General features: G+C 39.1%; 3 protein-coding genes across 15 annotated transcripts; 1 reads left to right on the forward strand and 2 right to left on the reverse strand.

Moving 5' to 3' along the window:
- Positions 1-176: 176 nt before the first annotated feature.
- LOC6494859 (atrophin-1) lies at positions 177-10,598 on the reverse strand. Of its 12 annotated transcripts, XM_001959500.4 has the most exons (5): positions 10,322-10,598; positions 10,129-10,260; positions 950-1,079; positions 812-889; positions 177-741 (listed from the first exon to the last, which is right to left on the reverse strand). In XM_001959500.4, the coding sequence occupies exons 2-5, from the start codon at positions 10,229-10,231 to the stop codon at positions 582-584; spliced, it is 471 nt and encodes a 156-aa protein (XP_001959536.1). In that variant the 5' UTR covers positions 10,232-10,260; positions 10,322-10,598; the 3' UTR covers positions 177-581. The 12 variants fall into 12 exon arrangements, with proteins under 12 accessions (XP_001959536.1, XP_032306618.1, XP_014763015.1 ...); XM_032450727.2 differs by lacking the exons at positions 10,129-10,260; positions 10,322-10,598 and adding an exon at positions 9,231-9,401; XM_014907529.3 differs by lacking the exons at positions 10,129-10,260; positions 10,322-10,598 and adding an exon at positions 7,625-7,947.
- LOC6495769 (transcription factor BTF3 homolog 4) lies at positions 9,518-12,482 on the forward strand. 2 transcript variants are annotated; one of them, XM_014908001.2, is made up of 3 exons: positions 9,518-9,542; positions 9,599-9,739; positions 11,055-12,482. In XM_014908001.2, exon 3 carries the CDS (start codon positions 11,055-11,057, stop codon positions 11,568-11,570), a length of 516 nt encoding a protein of 171 aa, XP_014763487.1. In that variant the 5' UTR covers positions 9,518-9,542; positions 9,599-9,739; the 3' UTR covers positions 11,571-12,482. The 2 variants fall into 2 exon arrangements, with proteins under 2 accessions (XP_014763487.1, XP_001959537.1); XM_001959501.4 differs by lacking the exons at positions 9,518-9,542; positions 9,599-9,739 and adding an exon at positions 10,814-10,970.
- Positions 11,777-15,507, reverse strand: LOC6494858 (beta-alanine transporter). Its single transcript, XM_001959502.4, has 4 exons — positions 15,343-15,507; positions 14,965-15,280; positions 13,843-14,907; positions 11,777-13,783 (listed from the first exon to the last, which is right to left on the reverse strand). Exons 1-4 carry the CDS (start codon positions 15,453-15,455, stop codon positions 13,454-13,456), a joined length of 1,824 nt encoding a protein of 607 aa, XP_001959538.1. The 5' UTR covers positions 15,456-15,507; the 3' UTR covers positions 11,777-13,453.
- Between the last annotated feature and the right edge of the window lie 73 nt (positions 15,508-15,580).

Below are 15,580 nucleotides of genomic sequence, written 5' to 3' on the forward strand. Positions count from 1 at the left end.
ACGAGTGTATAAGCCACAAATTCCACAGTAATCGAAAGCTAATAGAGGAAACATATTCCGATGCCCTCCGGCATTAATTTAAATCAACAAATAGAAAAATCTGCAGTCTAGAATTTAAATATTTTCTGAAAAAAGATATCCTCAATTTTATGGAATAATTGAACACATTTTTCTCATTTCTTTTTTTGGTTTTCAGTGGAAGTGCACAGCAAAATAAACAAATAAGCCTTCTGTGCACTTCCTAGCTTTTATTTTTGGAATAACACTTCATATAGATTTCAGTTTCGTTTTTTGTTTGGTTTCTTAAATGTAAATGTATAAATTAAATACGAGGCTTAAGTTATATGTACACACTCGACATACACAGATCTAGGAAAATACATATAAAAAAGTGACTCGAAGTGTAGTCGCATGAGACATGTTCTTTGTTTTGTTTTTTTTTGGAATTTTGGAATTCATTTTCGATAGTTAAAGTAAAGTAAAAAACTAAATGAATCCAAAAAAAGAGTATAAAACTATTTTAAAAATAGATCCAACTCTGAGAGGTCTCTCTTTATTGTCTCTAAACTCTCGTTTTTGGTTTACTGCGCAAAGTTTGGATTGTAGGCGGATTGTTTCTCATAGCCCGAGGGCATAACGCTCGGACCTGGATTGGAAATGGCCATGTCGTAGGTGGGCGGATTCATATCGGAAGCCCCAGCTCCGGGATGCGGCGGATAGGCCACTCCGTGCGTTTGCATTCTGGAAACAGAAAAAACCGAAGCAAAAATTAATATTTGATTTGGATTTTTGAAGAGTTCTGGCAACTTACCCCGGCATGGGCATGGGCATCGGCATTTGTTGGTGGTCATGAGGCTGATGAGGCATGGGCATTTGAACGGAGACATTGCTGAAAAGGAGAAATTTACGTTGTAGGACTTGCTGCTATAATTTCTGGTTAGAAACTCACCCAGCGGTCTGTGCCGGATAGGCGGCCACCGTTGTGTAGGAATTGGGCGCCGGATAGCCAGGCGGAGGCAGCTGGGTGACCGGATAGCCGCCGGGTGCTGCGTGGGTGGCGGAAGTCACCACCACGGGTGCTGCAATGAAAAAAATGAACACAGATATCAGTAATAGAAGGAATGAGTCAGTCCAGCCAACCAATTGAGATAAGTAGCCACAAAAAAAGGCTGATTAAAAGAGTTATTTGAAAAATATATATGAGTTTTTCATCATATCTATTACTTTATACATCTTTTGAAAAATATTTATAATATTTTTTATATAAATGTTTTTGTTCTTATCTCTGCACAGATATGGCTTTACAATCAACTACAATATTATCAGTTTCTATAAAATAACAGTTGGACAATTAGGTTTTATTGCCGATTCTGAATATGGTAATTATTCGTTATTTACCACCGCTCTCACTGATTGTGTAGCCCACATTTCGGGCGGCTTTCTGCTTTCTTCTAATGCAAACCACAATCGAGGTGACCACAAAAATGGTAAAGGCTATCGAGAAGGCCACAAAGAACTCCCACATTTTCTGGCTTCGGAAGAACACAAACACCTTTCTGACGGACACAAAGCAGACTGCCAAAGCTCACATCTGACAATCGCCAATTGGTATGGGCCATGTCTAATCACCTGGCCCGATTATATGGCCCGCACCGATAAGCGATTACCTCGATCGTTGAGATGGCCGTTTAACGCACATGTCACTCTATTTTTCACAAAATTCAAGCACTTTCGTTGGCGAATATTTACCATTTCTTAGCGCCATGGTTTTAAATCTTTGAACCACACACCAAAAGTATGGGATACAAAGGACTACGGATGCTGAGAATGCTATTACCGCAGGGACCCACACTTCCATGATGAGTATTGTTTTATTCGAAATTCCGATAAGTGCTTCGCCACCAAAAACTAAACTACAACTGAGAGAACGTTTTTTGTTTGATTGGTAATATTCAACCATTGGGGGATAGATTTCGGCCTTATCGCTGTGAAAAAATGGGTGTTCCCCCCACACACACCTGAGCCTTTGGTGAGTGGTTCTCGGCGATTGCGGCCACGGGTCAGGAACGCGGCCACAGAGGTCAGGAAAAAGACGGAAAGCGCAAAGAAGAGTATCCAATAGATGCCGGAATCATCCATGATGTGTTGTGTGTTTGAATGGCGGTGGCAAAAGACTAAACAACAGCGTAGCACTAAACGCCAAGATATTGCCAATTGAAATATAAAAAGTGCACGGTAATGGCAAAAGAAAAGGGCAATCGCACTCATAAAGATAGCACACTTATCAGTGATAACAAAATAAGCCAAATAGAGGCACTCTTAACCCAGAACTTACGGGCATCATTCACCGTCCTACGGCGTCTCTTCAATATAGCCACCATACCCAGAATGGTAATCAAAGCCATGAAAATGAGCTTGCAAACAACACGAGCCCCGCTAATGTAAAGAATATATTTATTCTCATGGTATTCCGACACATGGCCTATAGCCTGGGTTTCGTTAGACATGATGGTACTTCCACGATATCCTCCCAAAAACTAACTGAACCTATCACAATAGGTTAACAGGCTATAAGGCATTCTCACCTAATTAATTTCCAAATTACATCACTATTCCCGGTATATTACAACTTTATTAGATAATTATGAATTAAGTAATACCAACTAATAGAAATGCATTAGGCTAAAAAATTAGAAAAGGAAGTGCCTTCAATCACAACCTACTTTAACAGTGTATATTGCACAAATATAATAAAAAACTCAAGATATACACTTGAAACTAAGTCTTAAATCTTGGAAATAGTAGATAGGAGGATTTCACCACAAAAGGTCATTACAAAGTATAAAAAAGACAATGAAATATATAACTATTGAATAACAGATATTATTGTTGAGAAATATTACCATTTAAGCTTTGTAAGAAATATATTTTGATTTATATTAAACTCTCTTATCGACGTTCGTCGTAGACACCGATGACTTGTATAAATTGTCTATTTATGAAAGCAGATAGCGGGATATACCCCTTTAATCACGGCAATGATTTTACAAGAAGGTGTTTAGCTTTCGGAATAAGCTCTATATATGACGTCATTGAAAAAACGTTGTGAGCTTTTCCCCATGGGGATTATTATTATTTATTTGCGAGTTACCACTATCTGGGATTTTCTTCAGATAACTCAGAACGGATAACATTCGAGTGACTAATACTTTTCGCTTTCTTATACATATTATATTGCCTTATTTTTGCTACAAAACTTACGTTTAGTTTCTCCAGGACTACTGTCCTTTCTTAAAAAACTAAAACAACAATTAATCACTACGCAAAAAAAAAATATAACAACCATAAGGAGTATAAACATTTCTATAAAAGTGATGTCAGAAAAGGGATCGAGTTGATATGACCCACTGTACATATGAAAAAAATTCATGACTTTAACAACCGTCTGTCACAAACTGAAGGAGGAAACTGATTCTAATAAAATATTCAAAATCGGATATCCTAATAAAAACACCTAACTTATATCTCAAAGATAAGATAAAACTTAAGAGATTCACACTTTAGTCGCTTATCTAGATAAATGCTCTTTTAAAATATTTTCAGCAAGATCAACGCTTGAATAGCACTCTCATGGAGAATATTTACCATCTCGTCGCTCATTGCGGCATTTGTTGATCAAATGAAAGAAGCATAGAATCATAACGAATACTACGACCATTAAAGATAGAACCATCGCCGGATCCATGGCGAGGAATAGTTTATTCGAATCTCCAACAGGTGTTGCTCCACTAAAAACTCAACTGTTACTGTTACTTACAAATAACCCTGTTCGATTGGTATTATTCGAGCGTTATCGCAAAAAAAAAAAAAAATACGGGTGTTCCCCGAAAAAACACTTCATTTTATGGAGGAGGAGTGCTTAAGAGGGAAGGCTTACTCCAATTAGTTTTTAGTGAGGTTAATGGATTTTATTTAAGATTCTTTGTTTTAATGTAGGGTTGTAAACTGTTTATCTTTGTTTTTCCATACCTTCCTTAGACCGTTTACAACAGCACTTCCAACAGAATAGCAGCAGAATATTGATAACAATACCCGCTAATATAATGGCACGATAAGTCTTAAACGATATATCAGACCGAATAGGATCTGGCTCGTCATAGAAATGTGGCATGGCAGAGAAAGTAAAACACGTTTAAACACCACGAACTAAACAAACTAACTGATCGACAATTTTAGGAGACTTTCAAGCTGTGCTTGCATTTTATGTTATGGGAAAAAACCAGCTTGCAGTTAAGAATAAATGCATGATGAGTCATAAATACTTTGAATAAAAATACTGACAAGAGTAAGAAAGCTTAAAGCATTTATTACAAATAGACTGAACATTTTTTAAGAAAGTTAGTTCACCTTCTGAACTCTATACTCACAAATCATCTTTCGACAGCCAATACATTTCAATAAAATGAAAAAAAAAAACATCAAACTTAGCAAAATAAATAGACTTGACAAATCCATACTCCAAGCGATCCAAACAGAGTGCCGGCCCAATCGAAACTGTCTGCAAATTTATTTTGCCCAAACTCACTATAGGGTTCGATCGTTTCAAAAACAACTGGACAACTGTGTTTTGATTTGTGTTTTGGTTTTGTAATAATATCACTTAACTTTTTATTTACAAACCTTTCCTTTCGAATGACATTAAATATTTTATAAAGTTTATGTACCTTCATTTCGTTTTTGAAGCCGACGACAGCAACGACAGAAGAGAATACAAATTATTATGATAATAGCTGGGACAACTGCGGCAAAAGCAACATTATTTTTATTTCTAATTAAAATCGTGTCGTCTAAATCAGACATTTCTTAAAACACTTTTAGCAGAGGCTAGGGAACTGAACCACTGAACTCTCAAAACTAAACTAAAATATCATTTAGGCTTGGATGAGAAGTTTTTAAAATACTGCATTACTCATATTCATGAATCTTTGCAAGACTAACCACAAAAAAACCATGAATATGACTTTAATGTCGGGTATTATTTTAATTTTAATGTAAAAGATAAAAAGCAAATACGCAAAGCTTGTTTCTGGAAATGATTACTTCTTGATTTCTTGATGGTCGATATCAAACATTTCGGACATACTTTGGTGTTTTTAAAGATAGAGGATACCTCCTGGACACCTCCTGGGACTTCTCGTTGGGACACCAGGGGAATATTAATTTCGGTTACGCCCGAATTCAGCTTTCTTTTTGCTTTTGTCTTAAATAAAATATGTATTATGTACCTTTATAGTTTTCGTATTCTGACTCTTCATAATAGTTGTCCTCTATATAGACTTCATTTTCATCATAAACACCTACATCACCACCTCCACGTCCACGTCTACAGGCACCTCGATATAAAAAATAGCAACTGATAGCAATCAAAATAAGCACAAAAGAAACACTGATTAGGGCCATCATGCCACCCGAAAGATACAAATATTCTGAGAATATGCTGCTATGAGTCCTATGCGCAGGCGAATTATGATGTATGTATATAACCTCCATGATGTGTATATACTCTGGTATTAGTTGTAAGTGTATACATTTTAGTTTTTTGAGGTCGTTGGTAGGTCGTAATAACAGTTTTGACCATTTTTTTTGGGCACCTTTAAAATAAATGCACTGCACAGTTAAACTCAGAACACTAAACTGAAAAATATAATTTTATTTAGGATAAAGGAAAGCTTTAAAACAAGGGTGCCTAAGCTCTGCCTTATGGCATAATAATGAGAGCATAATATAATTATTATTTATAAAAAGTATAACCACAAAGACAAAACTGGATTTTTTTAAAACAATATCTCGGCTTGAGAAGCGCAAGTCATTGCAAGTGATAGCTATTTTTTGGAAACACAAATGATTATATTCTTGTGTAAACCAAGTGTTTTATTTTTATCAATTATGATATTAATCCGAAAATATAAGGCATTAAAATTCATCGTCTTATTCATCCCGTTAACATGGATTTGAGAAAACACATAATGAGAAAACAGGAACTTATAGATGTCAAGTGGGATCGCCAAAATGGCGACTACGTACTGCCGTTATTAACAGCTTTCGACTTTTACAATAAATTATATTTCAAATTTAATACAATATGAGTGGATTAAGTTATTACCTGCATCATCATGTTGTTTCCGTTTACATAGACTACAGCAAAAACACCTAATACAAATGAATATGAATAATTTGGCAATCACCACAGCGACAATCGGAAATTTATTTGTATGCTCATAAACAGGCATCCTCATAGGAGGTATTACTATCGGTTTTGGTGTAGTATGGAGTATAGAGTATGGAACTCCATAATCCAAATAATTAAATCTTCCATAAGACATTCTTGGAAACACGATTAACCGCAAAGAAGTGAACAAGGGAACGCGAAAGAACAAACTGAGGGATGATTAAGTAAAGCTTTGCAAAATTCTGTATATAAATCATGATGACCGGAAATCATGCTATAAAGATAACCTAAGGGGGAACCAAGCTTCAAATAAAAATTATTATTTCATTATATAAATAAATATTCCAAAGGAAAACACAGCATGAATAGTGATAATTACTCTGCGAATAAAGCTTCAAAATCGTAAAAGTTTTGGATTCAAAAATGGTATTGTGATTAAAATCACTTTTTATTGCATCCATCTGAACTGCGCTCTCAAAACAGAATTCTAAAACAAATCTTTCTTCTCAGTGAAATCGGATAATCCAAAATCATTACCTCTACGTTTACGCCAACGACAGCAGCAATATCTAATGCAAATAATTAGGATTATTTTGGCGATCAGCACACCGATAATAGACGATGTATTCACCGTAGTCATCACTCTAGGTCTAGGATTTTTGAGTAATGCCATTTTTCTAAAGTCCTTTTAACGGCAAGCAAGTGATCAACACAACTCGACAAACCGAACTGCAAGGTTGATTTTTTCCACGATAATGTAAAGCTTTGCAGAAATTCTCAATAAAAAATCATTATCTACGGAAAGTGTGCAAATAAGTATAAAATACGAGGGTAATCATTCTTTAAATATTTGCTTGTAAAAAAAAAATTGTCGGAAGAAAACTCTTGACCGTTGGCAAAAAAAAAAATCCATTTTTCTTAGAAAAATATTATCATTTTCTGAATTTCACACTCACTTTTTTTTTTACAACAGCCAATAATTTTGAAAATCGTAAGCAGCACCAGCAACAATGCGAGAAAAATTAATATCTCGGAAATATCCATATTCAGGACCACCTCATCCGTTGCACTTTTAATCGTTTTATGAAAAATATTTCCCATTTTTAAACCCATACACTGACTAAGTTAGATACCGTTACTGAGTTTCTGATTCAAAAATAAAAGCCTGCTTTTCGGCTTCTCTAAGAAAATCACCTAAAAATTACCTTAAAAATGACAATAAAACATTTATTATAAACAGTAATTTTTAATATTAATAACAATAACAATTATAAAACAGTTTCACAAACAATAGCGAGTCTCTTTCACAAGAGATAACAACTGACAAAATAATCAGACGATGAACACAAAGTCTGGAAACTAGAGACACATTTTCCAGCTGGACTAGATACTAACTTGCTTCGATGACACCTTTGTCGAGCATCCGTTGATTTTTTTTCCGGATCGCAAATCGGATGATGATCGCCAGGACCAAGGAAAGGACTACAACGAATATACAGCACAGGACGATTGTGGAGATCTCCAAGTCCTTTTCACCCGGAACATGCACCATTCTTTCGAGAGCAGGATTTTGTTACTTTAATTTAATTACAATTTACTAAAGACTAAAAATTCGATTGGCAGACAGTCTTGTTGGGTGTATGATGTACTTTCTCGTAACTACGCCAGTTTAAATGCGAAACTGGGCTGCGTTGCTTGTGTTCATTGCGTTGCGAATTTCAGGAGTGAGTGCGGAGCAGGTGAGTCTCCTCCCCGGCTTTTGTAAGCGTCTGCCGGACTCCCGCCCCAGACCCGAAGGCGATCCGGGTTGAAAGACCAGATAAGATTAAAAGAAATCAACCAATTGCTGGCCGCCGATGACGCGCCAATGAGTTTAATCGCCTCAGAGACGCCATATAGTCCTGATACCGGTGCCAAAAGCTAGCATAGAATCGGGGGTATCATAAAAATTCTCAAGTGGACATTGTATTTACAGCTTGAAACCTGCGTCAATACTCCGCATCAATCAAAAGAGAAACTATGAGTTGATTTTGCTTGGGATCCTCTCAACCCCTCTTCTAGACCCAACTGAACTCCAATTCTCCCAGAAATCTCCAATCCGCGCAGACGTCAGCCATTAATGAGACTTATCGAACCGAACGGTCCGATCCGAGGCGGGTAAACAATAAAGCTGAGGCGGAATAATACCTCGCCCACAGACCACCCCTAGACTTTCCGAATCGAATCTGAGGAAGTCTGTCTCAAGTGCAATGACAACAAAACTCTTTATGGGAGTGTGGGTAATCATTTATTTATATCTGTTGTATAACTAATGTTCTAAAGTACAAACAAAAAAATAATAAAGTAGCTCCATTGCACTAATCATTCAAATGCACTCGATTTCGTATTATCTTAGGGCCATAAAATAATAAACCTTTTCTGTGTTCTATAGCCTAATTCAAAGGCAATAAAATGTTTGGAAAATGTGTAATCCCTAAAGATAGTACTTATTGTTTTTTTTTTTACTTGAGGAAAATAAGTACTATCAGAATGTTTCTAGTTTCTATGGGACTTTCAGTATACGTAAAACTTTTCCTTTAAAATATAAACAATCTTTTGAAAATGGGGTTTTTCCGCAAACCTTGGAACAACTATTTTGGCGCATCTAATCAACGGTCGTATCGCCTAATTCGAACAACAGTAAATATAATTTAATATCATAGCAATAATAAGAGGAACCCGTTTAGACCCAACAACAAGAGTTTTGACGTCAAAGGCCTGCCAATACCAGATTGCCAAAAACGTTAACAAGCCGACACACACGAGTCAGATTCGATTGATGGGAGGGCATTAGAAAATTTGTAAATTTTGTCGATAATCAGGACGACCAATGCAAATGGCGACTTAAGTTTCAGGCACTTGTGATTAGATTTCGATAGGCTCACTGTCTGAAGCGATTTCCCCGAATCGAAGACACGATCAATATCCACTTGATGTTTTGCATTTAATGACTAGTCCTCACCATTACTGGTCACTGGTGTTCTGGCCACCCGTATTTGCCGGGCTCTACGGATTCGCAGTAGGAGCAGGATCACAAACAGCAACAAAAACACAATTGCAAGGGAGAGCCACAGTGCAAAATAATTCATTTTTTAATAAATTCTATTCTTGTCTAGCGATGCGTTCGGTATTCGTGTCCGGAGAACACTGGTCTCTATCTCCTAATTTATTTTTACTGAAAATAATAGGCCTTGGATACAATTGTCAGTTACTTATCTAGAAAAAATAAATCATATTGTTATCGAAGCTCCAGGGGACTACAAGTGACTCAGGGGTAAATATTTTAAATAAATTTAAAGTAAAAAATAGTACAAATTTTTTCAAAAAAAGGTAGAGGAGTTTATAGCGGCCCACATTCAAAACATCTATTTCGAGTTACTGAACATGATCCAGTACATGGTTTACTTCAAGAAGTATTAAAAAATTTCAACATTGTGGTCTGCGGAAAAATTGGAAAGCCCTGTCGATAAGGTATGATAACATAGAAATAAACTCAATTAGATAATTATTTTTTAGCGCTACTGATATGGTATATTATCACTGAGAAAGCATATTTCATTTTGTTTACGAAACAAACTGCGAAGCAAATGAGCAAGAGATAAGAAACCTATAACGAAAGCTCTTTTTCCGATTGTCTCTCTATTTTTGTTAGAATTTCTCAGTTTATATTCTAAAAAGCTTACATTTTGTTCGAATTTTTGTACATATATATATTTATTACTTCTCTCACGCAAACACGCGCATACAATTAATTATTTTGGCAAACTTCTTTTTTCAAATTTGGAATACATATATGACTCATCAGTAGGTGCTATCTATTGGGATTATTATATAATATTAAGGGCTATATATGTACTCACTCGATAAGACGGTGCCCTGACGTCGACTGCTGCAGCAATATCCACAGCAACTCATTATCAGGAAGGTTAAAACAAAAAACATAAAAATTCCCCAAAAATCCATCTCCAAGTCCAAGTCGGTGAATACGTCCACTGGGCAAAAATTATTCTTTTTTAAGTATTATAACTATATTTAAGTTTTTGAAAAACTCACGGTTGTCCAATAATATCAGGGGATTCCTACTAACAAAAAGGAAATTATTGCAACTTGTTGCAATGCAATTCTTTTAGGGATTTCCGGTTTTATAGAAATTTTTGCATAAGCACACGTGGAATTCCAAAACTCTGTGATTGCCTGTCTGATGGGAAGGTGTTAAAGGCTAATCGAGTTAAACAACAATATCTTATCGCAATTTTATGTTTTATTGTTTGCAATTTAACAAATTCTGGAAGGTTTAGTGTTGATAAACGCATTCAGGAAAGGTGATGCTGGCAACCCTGGTGCCTCGATATGTGTTTAGTAATCACACCAGCAGCTGTTTCTGTAGATTCGATAGTTATCTATCGATAGTTGCCTATCGAACCTAAAAACTTCACAAAAAGCATCAATATAATTATTAAAAAATAATTGAATATATTTTTAAATATTTTTATGCGGTTTCGATATCCACAAAGTCTACAACAAAGCCATTTCATGGACACCAATTCTTATCGATAGAAGTAGTACTACTTAGCAACACTAAGGCAGCACATATACATACTGCTTTGCGATTTTTATCATGGCGATTTCTTTTTGACATTTCATCGAACTCGGCGCACGTGTTTTCGGGCTAGGCTCTGTGCTAAATTATTGTAAAATCAAAGTAATTACGGTTGTGGCTAGTGGAAAAATACCGCAAGCAAAGTGCGTTTTACAAGTGAAACTAACATAATTTTAAAACCCGCAGATGAATCCAGAGAAGCTTAAGAAATTGCAGGCGCAGGTGCGCATTGGCGGCAAGGGTACCCCCCGTCGCAAGAAGAAGATTGTGCACTCCACGCCCGCCACCGACGACAAGAAGCTGCAATCGTCGTTGAAGAAGCTTTCGGTGAACACCATTCCCGGCATTGAGGAGGTGAACATCATCAAGAACGACGGCACCGTCATCCACTTCAACAACCCCAAGGCGCAGGCCTCGTTGCCGACCAACACGTTCGCCATCACTGGCCATGGTGAAAACAAGACGATCACTGAGATGGTACCTGGCATCCTTACGCAACTCGGACCCCAGGACATCAACCAGCTGAAGAAGCTGGCCACGGAGATTGCTAACAAGAGCGCCGCCGGCGGCGCAGCCGGTTCCGCCGGTGCTGATGCCGGTGACGATGATGTACCGGATCTCGTTGAGAACTTTGAGGAAGTAGCCATTGCCGGTGCGAAGGCTGCTGATGAGAAGGCCGGGGAGGTGGCGGCATCGGCCTAAACGCCATCTGGCCACTACTGGACAAATCACCTAAACACACACACACACACCGAAAACACAACACACATACAAACACATGCGGCGGAGAAACAGAACAGTTCGAAGGGGCACGCATACAGGGCATACCCTTCCCTGATATCACAGACCAACCTTTCCGGGAAAGCTGGAGGCGGTAGATATTCAGATAGATGTGGTATGTCACTGGATGAGCCGCCTTCGCGTTCCTTCTCTACTTTTTTGGGGGTCATGCTATTAAAACACACTATACTAAATACTAAAAAAAAAAAAATAAAGGCATCCTAGTGAGCGCTGAACAGAACACATAATATAAAATACTATATTTAATATATTAAGGGAACCTTCAATCTTAATCTACTAGTAATAGTTTGGAAGCGAAGTGTACAACCGTCAAAATGTATTTTCCAAAACGATTAAAGCACGTTTCCTCAACCCGAAAAAGAGTCAACAATCCAAAACACACACACAATATATGACAAGAGACACACATTCTAATTTTGCCGCCGCCTCCCGCATCTACATATATATAAAAATAGTACATAGGACAGTTTTTGGAACGAATATCGAGGTGATTTATAGGGGACTAACGAAGACACTCCAGAAAAAATCATTGCCACAAGGAGACCGACGACCTGGTAGCGGAAGAGAGGCATATATATATTTTTAGCTATAGCTTTTAATAACCAATACATTATGATGTATATCCCGCCCGCCGCCCACCACCCCACAAACCCCTCACCAAATTCATTCAAAACATAAACAAGAGTCCAAAATTTTCTGATTTCAAAATCATTGTACCAAAATTGTTGAAAACGTTTTATAATTTTTAATCTATTTTTTTAGATCATCAAACTAACATACATTAAAAGAACTGTAAAAACACATGAAATCATATTTCTGGCACTTCTTTTTTTTTTTTTCTTGCATAATCAACATGTGTATCTTGGTGTGTGTGCTTGACAACGCATTTGTGGGCCAAGAGGTGGCTAAGGGGCGAAAAGCACGCGGCAGTTAAAGTTGTTGACATTGAGATTCGGCAGCTGTTTGGCTACAATAACGAAAACCCTTGCCTAGCTGTATTATTTTAAACTTCTCAGGTGTTTTTCTATTGTCCAAAGCGTAACATAATTATCAGGGTTATTCCAAAGGTGAAAAGCTACATCTCTCATATGTGGGCGGCACATGTTATGGCCGTGTATTGGTGTGTTTTGGTTAAAATTCTTGGCATGAGTCACGGCCAAAAACTCGAATAATGCCTTAAAATTGCGAATTCTGCGGTGTGCTGATAGGCCAGTTTAACCGGAACGCTTCTTGAAGTTTCTATAAAGGCAGTTGTGATTGCGGTTTACAGGCCTCGGGTCTTATCAGCTTTCAACGTCTCATAAACGTATATTAAGGTTGATGCAAATACATATATAGGGCGGTTGCAGAATGTATTTGTGTGATTTTCATAAAACACAAAGAAAAGATTATTTTTGACCCCAGTTTAATTGATGATTTGTTTTGTTTTGTGTCGTTTAATTCTTTTTTTAATTACCCCATTTGAAATTGCCGGTTGGGCTGCCAACTTGTTTCTAAAAGCTTAATGGTTTTATAGAAGAATCTTTCTACTGTATGTATTTACCCTTCTACAGACTTAAAGTGAATAAGAGTAACCATTTTTAATTTCTTTTAATAACAGATATTTAAATTAAAAAAGAAAACATGGTTTATCTGCCCCCCAAACCTATTTTTTACTGTATTGTACTTTTTGAAAAGTGTGGCAACGCCAAAGAGTTTAACGGAAGAACTGCCAATCTGGTTTTAAATTTGAATTCAAAATTAAATGGTTTAACTTTTATTAACTACAATTCAATATTAACAAACTACAATGTACGCATTTCTTTTTTACATATGCTACAAACAACCTTGCAGGTGGCACGATGTGGACCAGGGCTTTCCACTTGTGGCAATACTCTCACTCCACTCTGAGGAACTCCTCTATTTGGCGGAGGAGTCCTTGTCGGTGGAGTTCTCGGCTTTGGTTCGTTTTCAACGCAACAGCAAAGCAGGAAACTTAGTGGAACAGCCTCTCCTTCTTCCAAGGTTTGCGGCAGATTGCGGTTGCGCGTTTCCGGTAGTAGGAGACTGGCAAATCCGCCCAGGATGAGTAGGGCACCCATAACGATTAAAGGCAGAACAAGCATTTGTTGGCCCTGGAAGGAAAACAGACTTCATAGTTAAGATTCTAAGTGTTACCATGGTAATCACTTACCATGTGGTTAATAAGAGGAATAACAATCGGACCCACCATAGCCACCACGGAACTAAAACTCATGCCCAGTCCTCGCACCACCGTTGGATACAATTCAGAAGCCAGGAGGGGGAGCACCACAAAGGAGGAGCTTATGCCCATCTTTCCCACACAGTACAGGAGCAGAGTGATGTCCGGATAGAGGAAGGTGGCCACACAGGCCACCCCACCCACCAGCATCGAGATGAACAAGATCCACCGTCGGCCAAAGTAGCTCAAACCCGGCCAGAGAAGTAGATACGTAGGCAACTCCACGGCTCCGGCAAGGAAGAAATTCCAGATCTCATCCCCTCCTAGGGCCGGGGCGTAGTAGCTCAGTCCCACATAGACACTGGTGTTGGCAAACCAAATTAGAGTGATGATCAGGGTCTTGCGCCGCATATTGGTTCCCCGGAAGAGGTCCAGGATGCCATAGTGCCTGCTAGCTGCCGAGGATTCGGCCTCTGCCGCTCGGGTGTTTACCAATCTTCGCTCCAACCTCTCCACAAAGTCTCGGTTCACTCGCACGCCATTGACGCGGGCCATTATTTTCAGGATCCTCATGGCCCGTTTCGTTTTTCCTACGGCCATCAGCCATCTCGGCGACTCGGGCAGCACAAAAAAGCAGGAGAAGAGCATCAGCAAGGGCATGGACACTGCCAAGCTAAGCTCCCGCCAGTCTCTCACCACATAGATCACTCCGGCCAGCACTACCAGTCCCAGGGAATAGGCAATATTCGAAACGATGGTGCAGAAGACCCGCCGCTCCGGACCCACCAGCTCAATGGCCAAGACGTAGGGACTGGCCAGAATGGCCGGTACAGTCAGTCCAACCACAAAGCGCAGACCCAGCCAGGAGTAGTAGTTCCAGGCGAAGGCACTAGCCGCACAGGCGGCAATCTCCATCAGCAAGTAGGCATAGAAGGAGGGCCTCCTGCCCCACAGATCCACCAGATAGCCGAAAACATAGTTGCCCAGCAGTCCGCCCACGCCAAAGATCACTAGAGCCAGGGTCACCAGGAAACTCTGGTCGCATACCAGGTTCCACTTTAAATGGAAGGAGTTTTGCCAAAGACTTGGAGTTATGATCTCAATACTTCTTACCTCCTGCACCACGGTACTGGAGTAGATAGACCGATCGTAGTTCCATCCATGTTGGCAGGGTACCACTTGGGCATTATCCGGAAGCTGCTTCAGAAGATCATCGGCCTGCTGGCGGAGCAGTTCCGGAGGCGGACGATACTCGAGATATCGGACGATGTCGCTGTAGTTTCTCGCATACATGGAGCACTCGGCATACCCGCCTTGGCTGTTGCGGGGAATACTGAGATTCTTTACCAGCGGAACATAGTCCTGGATCCACGGCTCCAGTTCCGGTACGCGACACCAGTGCTGCGGAGTAGCAGCTATAAACAACTGACTAACAGAAGAGTCATTAAACTTTTTAAAGACCTTTCTTCTTAGATGTGGAGGAATACCAACCTGTAGGCATGAAAGGCACAGGGCAAGGCAGCTGGAAGTAGTACAGAGCATATGATGACCTTCTGGTAGAGGCCAAAGGATCCCACCTCCCGCAGCACCTCGTCAAAATCCATGTCCGGCCGCCAGCCAGTTGCGCGTATAACTGGCGATCGCCTCGAAATTTTCACCAATCGCCGGGGGCCTTGTGTGTTCCACTGGCCAGGAACTGGCGGCGCTGCAGGGGCTGATTGGACATAAT

This window comes from Drosophila ananassae, chromosome 3L (assembly GCF_017639315.1).
Source record: "Drosophila ananassae strain 14024-0371.13 chromosome 3L, ASM1763931v2, whole genome shotgun sequence".
In the NCBI taxonomy this organism is placed as follows: domain Eukaryota; kingdom Metazoa; phylum Arthropoda; class Insecta; order Diptera; family Drosophilidae; genus Drosophila; species Drosophila ananassae.

Bases quoted from the DNA above. Each gene is read 5' to 3' on its own strand.
- LOC6494858 (XM_001959502.4), bottom strand. From the start codon at position 15,455: ATGGATTTTGACGAGGTGCTGCGGGAGGTGGGATCCTTTGGCCTCTAC. The intron at 15,281-15,342 runs GTTGGTATTCCT...CTCTTCTGTTAG, and splicing joins TGTGCCTTTCATGCCTACAG to TCAGTTGTTTATAGCTGCTA. The intron at 13,784-13,842 runs GTAAGTGATTAC...TTTTCCTTCCAG, and splicing joins TTCCTCTTATTAACCACATG to GGCCAACAAATGCTTGTTCT.
- LOC6494859 (XM_014907538.3), bottom strand. From the start codon at position 6,383: ATGTCTTATGGAAGATTTAATTATTTGGATTATGGAGTTCCATACTCT. The intron at 890-949 runs GTGAGTTTCTAA...TCTCCTTTTCAG, and splicing joins TATCCGGCACAGACCGCTGG to CAATGTCTCCGTTCAAATGC. The intron at 742-811 runs GTAAGTTGCCAG...TTCTGTTTCCAG, and splicing joins ATGCCCATGCCCATGCCGGG to AATGCAAACGCACGGAGTGG.
- LOC6495769 (XM_014908001.2), top strand. From the start codon at position 11,055: ATGAATCCAGAGAAGCTTAAGAAATTGCAGGCGCAGGTGCGCATTGGC.